The 11101-nt window shown below is 62.4% G+C and overlaps 1 protein-coding gene across 1 annotated transcript; it reads right to left on the reverse strand.

Moving 5' to 3' along the window:
- Positions 1-2522: 2522 nt before the first annotated feature.
- GATD3 (glutamine amidotransferase class 1 domain containing 3) lies at positions 2523-10968 on the reverse strand. Its single transcript, XM_045852424.1, has 7 exons — positions 10699-10968; positions 10553-10605; positions 9258-9371; positions 8235-8354; positions 5147-5239; positions 3957-4113; positions 2523-3083 (listed from the first exon to the last, which is right to left on the reverse strand). The coding sequence occupies exons 1-7, from the start codon at positions 10855-10857 to the stop codon at positions 2955-2957; spliced, it is 825 nt and encodes a 274-aa protein (XP_045708380.1). The 5' UTR covers positions 10858-10968; the 3' UTR covers positions 2523-2954.
- Between the last annotated feature and the right edge of the window lie 133 nt (positions 10969-11101).

Below are 11101 nucleotides of genomic sequence, written 5' to 3' on the forward strand. Positions count from 1 at the left end.
GCCCCTGCTATTCTGCAACTTCACGGCCTTGCCCACTGGGCCTCTGCACCGGCTCCTCCTCTGTCTGGAATGTTCTTCACACACAGCCGCCTCCACCTCCACCTCACTCGGATGAAATGGCGCCTCGCCCCTTCCTGGCCCACCGGCCCCACCGGCCCTTTCCCGGCGCCACTGGCCTCTGCTGCTCCTCGGCTGCTGTCCAGTCGCCCCCGCAGCCTGGGCCCCGTGAGTGCCGGGGCCACGTCGGCCGGTTTCCCCTGGCCCTGGGCACGCAGCACTCCACTGATGTCCAGCGAGGGCTGGACTCGGGCCCGGGCCTCGGGTCTCTCCGGGCTCTCCAGCATTTCGGATCCGAGCACCGGCCTTTCCGCCCGACCCGAGTCCCAGCTCGGCCTTGTGACGGGGGACAGCCAGGAACCCACCTCGCAGGGCTGCCCCGGGGCTGCACAGGCAGAGAGGCCGGTGCACCGCAGAGGCATCGGACCCGGGCCGCCAGGCACCCCACGGAAGCAGCGGGGTGGACCTCGGCCAAGTGCACGGGAGAAGGGCCCGAGCACCGAGTGACACGCCAGCACTTTCTGGGATTTCCTGGGAAGTCCTCCCTTCCCTCTCTGGCCACCTGCCCTTCGGCCAGGTCACTGCAGAGGTGGAGGAGAAGTGAGAGGGGGTGGAACCCAGCCGGCTGCTGCTCCCCAAGCTCACACCCCGTTCCTGCCACACGTCTGTCCACGGCCACCTGCAACTGACCGCCAGGCCCTGGGAGGCGGGCCCCAGGTGGATGGAGGTGGGGGTGCCGGTGCTGCCCCCGCCCAGGGTTCAGGTCCGAGGGTGCACCGCCGGCATCTCCGGGAGAGATACACCAAACTGCAGAGCAGAGGGGAGTCACAGACTCTGATTCCAGACGAATGGTGACCTCAACAGGACGGTGACACAACAGACAACAGATGACGACACAGGAAAACGCCGCACGACTGGGGGAGGGCAGGGACATCCCAGAAACACAACTGCAGAGGGTGGTAGAGGGGCCATGTAAACATGAGGACCATCTGCTCACCGGGACACCCTGGAGAATGGGGAGACGGGGGAGGAAACGCCGGTGACCCACTCAGCTGACAAAGGGCCTGCAGCCAGAACACAGACGGAGCTCCAACGGCCAGACGGCGGACAGCCAGACAGGCAAGCCCCTGGGGAGAACAGGTCCTTCACAGGAGGATCGCCGCAAGGCCGAAAGACACGAGGTAGCTGGCCTCGGTGGACACCAGGGAGACGGCAGAGAAAACCCCGGGAGCACCACCCACCCACCGGGGTGCAGGGACGAGACAGACGGCCCGATGGCGCCTGGCGCCTGGCGGGACGGGACGGAGCTGACACCCGCGCTGGTGGCACAGAGCAGGGTGCACAGGACCACCGCTGACGTCCCCCACCACAGCTGCACGTCGTCCCTGCAGCCCGGCAGCTACACACACACACACACGCCCATGGGGGTGCCGTGAGCACTACGAGACGTTCATAGAGGCAGAGCGCAGAACGTGGGCAACACCCCAGCAGAGAAGCCCACCTGGAGATCCTCCCACGAAGGGAAGCCGCACGGCTGGGGCTCCCCGGGGCGAGAGCCGAGGCGCACTGTCACCCGTGGGCTCAGGTCTGGAGGCTGTGTTCTTCTGGGTCCACGGAGCACTCGCTTTGTGAGAACTCACCAGGTGCACGCCTGACAGCTGCGCGCTCTGCCGTACTCACAGACAGGCACGCACGCACAGACGCAGGAGTGCCTCCACGGACAAGTCTGAGGTCGGAGACTACGCTCGGTTGCCCGCCCTCCGACGGGCCCTGCGAGGCTCCCTGCAGCTGCACGGGCAGAGGCAGGCCCAGCCCTCCAGCCCTTGGGGCCGGAGCCAGTGCAGCTGCCAGAGGGCTCTCGCCCGTGGGCCCAGCTTCGGTGGGGGGAAAACTGGCCGCCAGACAGCGGGGTTCCGTGGAGGAGGAGGACTGGTACGTCAAGGGCTGAGACAGGCGAACCGGAGGGCCTGGTGAGCGCAGTGCCGGCCACTACACCCTGAGAGACCGGCGGAGGGGCGGCCATCACTTCCCCCTACACGGCGGCGAGGTGGCGGGGGGCAGAGTGGCAGCACCTGCCCCTGCGCCTGTCCCCAAGCTAGCACCAGCACCCGGCAAAACAATCCAGCTGCCCCCACCAACAGCTTTCTCAAACCCAAAGCACGGGCAGCCCTCTCCCCAGAAGGGAAGCCGCACTCACGAGAGGGACACAACACAATCTACTGCTTCTCCCGTGGACACCTCGTGTCGGCGGCTGCTTGTGGCCCGGGCCCAACGTGACAGCCCCCCGCCACCCAGCAGGGCCATCACCCAGGCCGAGTGCCTGCAACTTCCCTTTCTTCCCGAAATTTAAGAGAACTGAGACTCGTTTAAGAAACCTCATTTACATTCCTCATCTGCCGATTTCAGAAGACCTGACAGCTGCCTACTGTAAAACCCCCATGACGTTTTAATTAGCACATATTCAGTCCAGATCGGAGAGTCTTTAATTGTCAATAACCATGGTTTTGGTTTGCTGATTATCAGACTTACAATCATTTTCCCTTCCAAACGCTACCTACTCTGAAGCAGGCCAAACCCGAGACTGCACAGTAACGCCTCCAACCCGTCCGCTTCCTGAGGAAGCTGACCCTGGCCGAGACTTTCAGGATGCGCAGGGGGTCCAGACGCTACTTCATCCTAAAGGCGCGGGACGACCAGCTGCCCCTCCAGTGCGTGGGCTCTGCCTGCCCCCCTCCTGGGGGGAAGGCCGAGGACCACACTCTCGCGCCAATTTACCCCCGACCCCAAGTGTGTCCTACAAGCAGAAACGTGAATTCCCGCCACACGCCCAGGTGCACAGGAGAACGGGCGACCAGCTCCGCCCGGCGGAGGAGGCGGAGCCCACAGCCCCGGCAGCATCACTTCTTGGCGAGTTCCAGCACCTTCGTCACCATGGCCCCGATCCCATCGTGAATGTGGTGGAGCCCCGTCTCGCACATGAAAGCCGGGGTGGTGACCACCTTGTTTTTCTGGTCCACGTGTACTTCGTGCATGGCAGTTAGGGAAAACCACCACCCAGCAAGGACGGGGAGATTTAGGCATGAAGCACGCACCAGCCACTGCTCCCGGCTGCCCTCAGAGTAAGTGCCCCCGTCCTTCCCAGTGTGACTGGCGGGGGGGCACACTCTCCCCAGAGGAACCTGCTGGCAGCGCCCCGCCTTCCACTGGACGGAACTAAGCAGAACTCGGCCAGCACGTTCCCAGGGGAAAGCAAGCAGCTGGCACCTCAGAGAACGGCGTTGTGTGTGTGGGACCCATACGGGACCCAAGGCATCCGTGGCCTCTGCTGGGTGCGTGGTGCTGGCCCAGGATCCACCACAACCCTGAAGGCAGTGAGGGCACCTCTGCTTTTCAGATCAAGACAACTGAGAGAGCTCATCCGCATGCCGCTGGGACAGCAGAGGGCAGCTCCCCTGGGGACCGCCCTCACCGCCCCGGCTCCTGCCCCAGCTCTCACGGACCCTGGGAGGTGACAGAACTGGCCTTGCCCTCACCTGCCCTGGACCCATGCCACACCCCTGGCCAGCCCAGTGCCCACCGACCGACAGCAGGTCTGTGGGCTGCTCAGCACCGGAAGGAGAGGGAACACGAACACCTGATACGACCGCACGCGAGGCACTCCAGGATGATGGAGCCATTCTCAGCAGACACCCGAAGGGACACTGTGACATACTGCTCCTCTGACTCTGGCCCACGCGGGGATCCTCTGGGTCCAGGAGCACCCCGGGGCGTGGCCTGCCTGTGCAGGAGGCTCTCTACGCCTATGGCGCCCTGCGCAGGTCCTGGGTGGAGATGCTGCCTGCCCAGCCACAGAAGGGGACCCCACGGCACAGGCTGCCGCCCACTGCCAGAAAGGATATGGTCACTCCCTTCACACAGTGCTTGGCGCCCAGGGCTTTGATGGCTTCCGCAGTCCCGGCGTACGGCCACTTGCCACCTTCTTCCTGCTCGTGGCCCACGGTGACCTCGACCCCAGGGAGCACTTTGGCCGCGAGGACAGGAGCGATGCAGCACAAGCTGAAAGGTGAAGGATAACGGGGTCAGCTCAGGCCCGTGCAGGGGGACGCCAGGCCAGGGGTGCAGGGAGGAGGCACGGGCGCTGTGCACAGACCGACCGCTCCCGGGCTCCGGCTCCAGGCCGGTGCCGGTGGTACTGAGGGGCTCCCAGGAGGGCAACCGGGCCGGCCTCCGGCCAAGTCACTGGAGGCCTGTGAGATGCTGAGAGTGGGCGGGGACTATCCTAGGCTGCCTCTGCCTCCCCCCTGGATGCAGGCATCTAACTCTAACGTAAGCTGGTCTTTTCCATTTGCCAGTGAAGCGGTAGAGAGCAGCACCCCGGGAGCAGGGGCGTGGGCCTCAGGTTTGCATCCTATGAATCTGTCCCCAGTGCGTGCACTGCCGTGCTCCTGTCACGCCTTCTCCCACGGGACCCGCTCCAAGGACGAGCGACGCATGCGCCCTGACTCACTGACACGGACGAAGCGAGCACTCTGTTAAAGTAGGACCGAGAGACAGGCACCGAGAGCTTGCTCGTGGACTGAGCGTCTGACGAAATCAGGTCTGACCACCAGGTCTCTGTCACCGGTCCCTGAGCCCCTCCTGCCTGCAGGTGTGGCTGGCCCCGCCCACGGAGGGATGGCGGCGGCTGAGAGCAGCCGGGCAGGGATGGTGCCCACAGCGGCAGCGAAGGCGAGGCGTGACCGGCTGAGTGAGGACGGGAGGGCGGATGGGGGCCGGGGGTGTGGTGCTGGGGAAGGATGGGAGTCAGGGAAGGATGGGGGACATTCTAGAAGATGACAGCCATCCCCTCTCCTTCCTGTTAAGTCTTCAGGAGAAATTAAAATCAAACCACACTACTACAGAATTTTTGGAGCTGGAAGTCACCTGTGAAACCCCCTCAATTAAAACGAGGAAAGGGGCCGAGAGTGTTCAGGACAACACAGCGCAGGGAGGCAGCTGCCACCTGTGAGTTACAAGCCGCGGGCCTCGGGCTCCAGCGCACCGCCACCCCCCGCCAGGCGCACTCCTGCGGCCGGCCAGCAGGACCCACCCGATGGGCTTCCCGGCCTTGTGGAAGTCCTTCAGGACGCGCTCCACGTCTCTGTTGACTTTGCAGTCCTTCCCGTCCACGGCGAACGTGCTCCTGCAACGAGAGGCTCCTCACAGCTCAGGGCCCCTGCCCGAGACCTGGCCTGTGGTTCCACCGTGGGTTCTCGTGAACCCAAGGATAATTAGACATTCTCCTGTTTTTTGTTTTTTGTTTTTCCAAAGGGAAGGAGGCATGGGGAGTGGAAGGAGGGAGTTCGGGCAGCACAGGTGAGGTGGGAAGGCAGACACCGGAGCAAAGCGGAGCCTCGGGCTCAGACTGTGGGCCAGGCCACGTGGTCCCCGGTGGTTTGTTTGGGAACTGAGAGACAGCAGACCCGTCCTTGGCCTAAAACCAGCGACAGGCACTCCAACTTGACTAACAAGGAAAAGAAATGCAAATTTAACAAGGCGCCACCCTTTCCACCAGAGCAAGAGCCCCAGCCGGAGGGCGCCTGCCTGCACCATCCCCACGGAGGGCAACTGGGTGAGACCCGCCGGGTGGGTTCCAGAGTCCGCCCTCTGTTCCGAGAGCCGCCCTCTGGGCCCCGCCCCTCCAGCCTGGGACGCCTGCAGGGCGCAAAGGACTGCCGGGTGGCCGCTCTCCTGACACTGGATGGTTTCTCAGTGTGTAAAGACGTCAAAATGATTTTTTACACTGTAAGCACGTGCATGCCAACTACACCTCCAAAAAGCTACTGAGAGAAGAAAGGCCTGGCCATCACGAGCGCCCGCCAGAGCCGGCTCGTTCACCCAGCGGGACTGTGTGCAGCTGCTCGGACAGCGAACAGGCCGACAAGCCACCCTGCTGAGTGAAGAGTACCAAGTGCAGAACAGGGAACTTAAGAGGCCGCCATCTGGTCAGATTTCTAACACAATCACGCATGTGAGTAACTCAGGAAACACACACAGAAGCCAGTCACAGTGCCAGGGAGGGGAGCAAGGTCCATGCAGGAGGAACTGAGTAACTCCTGTCACCACTGGACTCGCCCGCTGCCACGTGCTGCACCCCAGTGACCACAGTGGCCACTGCGTAGGAGAGACCGATGCAGAAGCTGACCTTTCCTCCGGGATGGTCGGAAAGAATGAGCCTGGTGACCGGGAGTCACATCTTCCCACGGCGCTCCATGAGCTCACAGACGTGCCCAGTGGCCCAGGGCGCCCCACGCCCTTTAACACCAAGACACGGATGCACCAGGGACCCGGCACCCCTCCTGTCTGAGCTCCTTGGTCCACCAGGTATGGCGTCAGCCATGCTGGGGACACACTCCAGCGGGTGCTCACAATAGCCAGAGGCTGTAAAGCAGGCTCATCCTCCCAAAGGTCCGAGGCGAAAGCCCAGCTGATCCCGACAGTCCCCTGCCACCCCTACCAGGAGGCGCATAAAGATAGCGACATGTGGAAATCACCTCAAAGGCTGGTTTTCGGGACAGGGAGTGGGGGCGAGGCCAGGAGCCGTGGCCAGCCGGGAACGAAGCCCTCTGGGGACCAGGGAAAAACAGACGGATTTGGAGAAGCAGGTGAAGGGGAGCCCCGAGGCCTCTGGATGCAGAAGGGTTATGAGCAGAGTCAGATTCTAGGAAACGTAACAACCTCTGCCTGCCACTTCTGGGTACAGGACACCCAGACAGCCAGAGCCAGCCGGGGCGGTCAACATGCCACTGTGGGGGGACAGCAATGACCAAGCGGTCAACTGTCCCAACAGGATGAAGGGGAGACCGTGAGCACAAGGACCCTGGCTGAGGCTTAAAGCCTTGCCTGCCCCGCGCACCCCCTCCCCACAGGATGGGCTAATGCTGATGACAGGTGAGTGCAGTGAGGGACTCGGCTCTAAACGCCAAACGGAGGTTCCAGCGGGCCTCTGGGACAGGCGGCTGGAAATGCGGGTCAGAAGGGGACTTGCAGTCCAGACGTGGTGCCAGCTGAGGCAGCGTGCAGATGAAACTCCTGGGAGAACGGAGAGGGGGTGCAGGAAGGCGGAGGAGACTCCCCAGAGGAACAGCTGGGAAGGACCGGGCCGGTGGGCAGGCCCGGCAGCATCCCCGAGACGTCACGTAGCGGAGGGAGCGTCTAGGTGAGGCAGGTGCCAGACACCTGCAGAAGGAGGCGTGTGCCGCGAGGCGAGGACCCGGAGGATGCGCGGTGCGGCCCACAGGGTGGCGGGAGAGCAGCGCCCGCTCAGCCTGAGAGCGAGAGGACAGAGGAGGGAGAGGGGGAGGGGGAGGAGGAAGCGGCGGCTCCTGGAGCGCTGCCCCGGGCGGGCGGCGGGGGCTCCGGCAGCGGCCGGTTGAGGAAGGAAGCTGCAGAGCCCCAGGAACGGCCTCCTCAGTGGGAAGACAAGCCTCGGGGCCTGGCCGCCTGCGGTCACAGGGAAGGGTTTTGTCACCACAGACCCCTGAGCCCGGGCCAGGAATGTTCCTAAAAGTGACACAGGAAAACTGTTGATCCAGGGCCTGACTCGCCAGTCTCCTGCGTCTCCCCCGAACACACGCAGTGCCCACACCACCCCCCGCCCCCGCAGCGGCCCGTGCCCGCTGCAGCAGAGAGATGCAGGGACAGTGAGGCCACGCGGAGGGTTTCTGTGAAATGCACAGGAAGAGACAAGGAATAGAAGAAAGAGGACCTGAAACCCAAAGGACGTCACAGTGACGGCCTCCCAGGCCATCCAGTTGCTGTGGCAATGACCCAAGGGGCAAAGCAAGAGAGGGCTCCTTCCTCTAGTTGGGACGGTCAGGTGACCGGAAACCAGTTTTCCGGGCCCCACGGCGCACAGGGACACAAGCGCAGAGACTAGTTCTGCCATGAGTAGACCCACCTACGCTGCGGGAGTCACACCCATGATGGCAGCCAGGTGCTGGGGGCCGAGAAAGGAGCAGGTGAGAAAATTCTGAGTCTTGCCAAAATGCGACCTAAATCCCGCACGACAAGAGTTCCCTGTCAGAGCAGCTACTTCAGCATTTGGGCTGCGAGGCCCCGGCAGTGGCTCGTGTCACTGCCTGGTCCCCGTGACTGCTCCAGGCGAGAAGCACAAGGCCCCGAGCTCAAACACTCACAGGTTTTTGGCGGCTCCAAAGCCCCCGGGGAAGATGGCGGCGTCGTGGTTGGCGGCGCGTAGCTGGGCCAGGTCCGTGATCTTGCCACGGGCGATCCTTGCTGACTCAGTCAGAACATTCCTGGGAAAAACACAGAAAGGAGCCTAGAAAAGGTTCAGCGCAGACAGGAGATCAGGCGGGAAGGCTCCCACAAGACACAAGGCCGTGTTTTCCCTGCTCCAGGGAGCAGCATTCCCACACGAATCCCACGTTGATGCCTAGAAAATGCAGTAATAGGGCTACAAGGACGTAGGCCTGCATATGAGACATCTCCCAGAGCCCTTCAGCTTGGCACCTCAGAACCCACATGAATCATCCAGAGCCTCCTGCATCAGGCAGGGGTGCCGGGCAGACAGACCCAGGTGTCCGAGGCAGACAGCACCCGTGTGGGGAACTAACAGATGACAGGATGGTGGTGGGGAAGCTAGGGAGCTCCTGTGCTGAGTGAGAGCAGCAACCACAGTGGGAGCTACTGCCCCCAAGGCCAGCGTCCCAGGCAGAAAAGAAGCCACAGGGGTCCCGACCAGGACGGCAGCTCCCAGCAGGACAGAGATGCGGTTTCTTCCCTTTGCCCACTTCTCACTGTCTGATCCCAGCTGGAAGGTGTCTGGGAACCACAGCCTTCCACGGGCCACTGCCCTCTGGTCCCGGCAGGACAGGAGGGGACAGGTGGATCTGCGGGGTCTCAGCAACAGAAACGCCGCTCACAGCTACTCCAAGACACGTGGGGGCAGCCAACTGAGGTGCTCGACTTGGGTCAGAATGAAGTGCGGCACTCACTCAGCAGGGATGCTTTGGTACAGAATGCACAGTAACACTCTGAGGCCCGCCTCAGACCTGCCCAGGGACAAGTGCGCTAAAAGACGGAGGTTCACTGGAATGCATTTGGCCCTGGCTGGGATGAAACAGCTGTGCGTGCAGGTTCCAAGGGAGCTTCCACCCGCCCCTGTTCACAGTCAAGGACAAGAGGGGTGGAACCCACACCTGGTTTCGTTCTCAGAAGGCTGTCCCTTGGTGTGGTCAATCACGTGCATCTGAGGGACGTCAGGAGCGAAGATCTGGACCTCAGCCCCACCACGGCTCAGGTGCACCAGCACCCTGCAAGGGAGGAAATCAGACCAGGCTTGGAGACAGGCCCAACCCAGCTTCACCTGTTAACATGTTTTTAAAACCAGGGATTTTAGCCGAATGCCAAGTATAAATTCCTTGTACAGGTGATGACCCACTTGCTTTGCAAAAAAGACGTGGTTGGCTTGCTATAGACGTAAATGTCCACAATTTGAATTCGCTGCCACTGAACTAGCCCACAGAGACCGGCTAGTCGCCATGCTCCCTTTATGAACTGGGGTGCAGAGGGTGGGGCAACTTGACTGGTGCCACGGTCTAGCCATTTGGATTCCAGGCTGCTGTGGGGTGCCTTCCTCCCACGGGTCAATCGATGGGGTTGCTCAAAGGTTTGAGAAGGGCTCTGGGTCAAGATAGGAAGTTCAATTCCTGGTGTCCCCAACTCTGCTGTCATGGAGGTGGGAGGCACGTAGACACGCAGACCAGCCTGGAGGGCTGCTGACCATAGCCGTGTTTACAGAGGGCAGCTCTGTGCCAGGCCTGCAGTCGCTCCCAGACTCCGTGCTGTTGCTGCCCCCTTTTGGAGGAAGGGGAGATGCACCTTGTATTTCAGGGCCAAAGGTGCCTGAACTGCCCTGGTACTCACTCCAGGGTCCCGCTCCTCTCCTGACCTCCTAGGCACTCCACCTACAACTTCTTGACCTACTGGGAGGTTTTGAGCTGTCCATGAGTCCTCCTTGCTTTCTCTACGCTGTCATTGCCCCGCCCCCATGAAGACATTCCTGGCCCTCTGCCAGCCACTACCTCCACAAACTCTAAAGTTCACTCCTTGTCTGGTGGCGAGAGTCAACAACTGACAAGTTACATCAGTGGCAGTCTACAGGCAAGGGTGCTGCGAGTGCCCCGCGTGGATGGAAAGTGGACTGATGCAGGAGGAAAAAAAACAGCGCCAAAACGCAGGCACCTGATCCCAATGTCTGCAAACACCTGGCCGTTCAAAACCGCAGCAGGGACAAGTGCTTACTCTGGTGAGAGCATTACAGGGGATACTTAAGAGGTTTATTTTGTGTCTCCTTGTATTTTACAGATGTAACTTTAAAACTTCCCTGGGCCTCCCTGTGTCTTGTCAGCCACTTCTGCCTTTCTAATCGGAGAAAGCTTTCTCCAGACCGTTGAGGAGGAAGCAGCCCCCTTCCAAAGGCGGCCGTGCTTACGCTGAGGCCTCGTGGAGCTCCGTCCCGTCGTAGACTCCGCACCCGGACAGCACCTGCGGGAGGAGCGTGGGTCATCTGCAGTCCACGTGGTGGGGGTGCCCGACCTCCGGGGACCCCGCCCCATGGCCCCGCGGTCCTGCACTCACCAGAGCGACCCTGGGCCCGGGCCGCGGTGCGGAGCGGTGGAAGGCCGCGCGCGGGGAGGGTGCCGGGCCGCTGGACAGCAGCGGTCGGAAGCCGGGGAGCGGCACAAAGGTAGAAGCCGCCGCCATCCGGGAAGCCACCAGAGCCCTAACAGCCGCCATGGCCACAGGGGGACTGCGGGGTCGCAGGGTCACAGGATGGAGGGGCTGGGCGCCGAGCAACCCAGCTGCACCTGCGCAGTCGCCCTTTCAACTCCGCAAGAGCGCCAGTGGGAGGGGCTACGCCTGCGCATTCGCCGGGCGGTGCTGGGGCTCAGTCCGCGTTTAGCGGTGGTTCTTTCCCTCGGTCGGCGCCACTGCTGGGCTGCCAGGCCGCTGCCACCGGGACACCCCGCTGGTCTCCCCC

Source organism: Phyllostomus hastatus, unplaced genomic scaffold, assembly GCF_019186645.2.
Source record: "Phyllostomus hastatus isolate PE091 unplaced genomic scaffold, TTU_PhHast_1.1 phas_contig_948, whole genome shotgun sequence".
In the NCBI taxonomy this organism is placed as follows: Eukaryota; Metazoa; Chordata; class Mammalia; order Chiroptera; family Phyllostomidae; genus Phyllostomus; species Phyllostomus hastatus.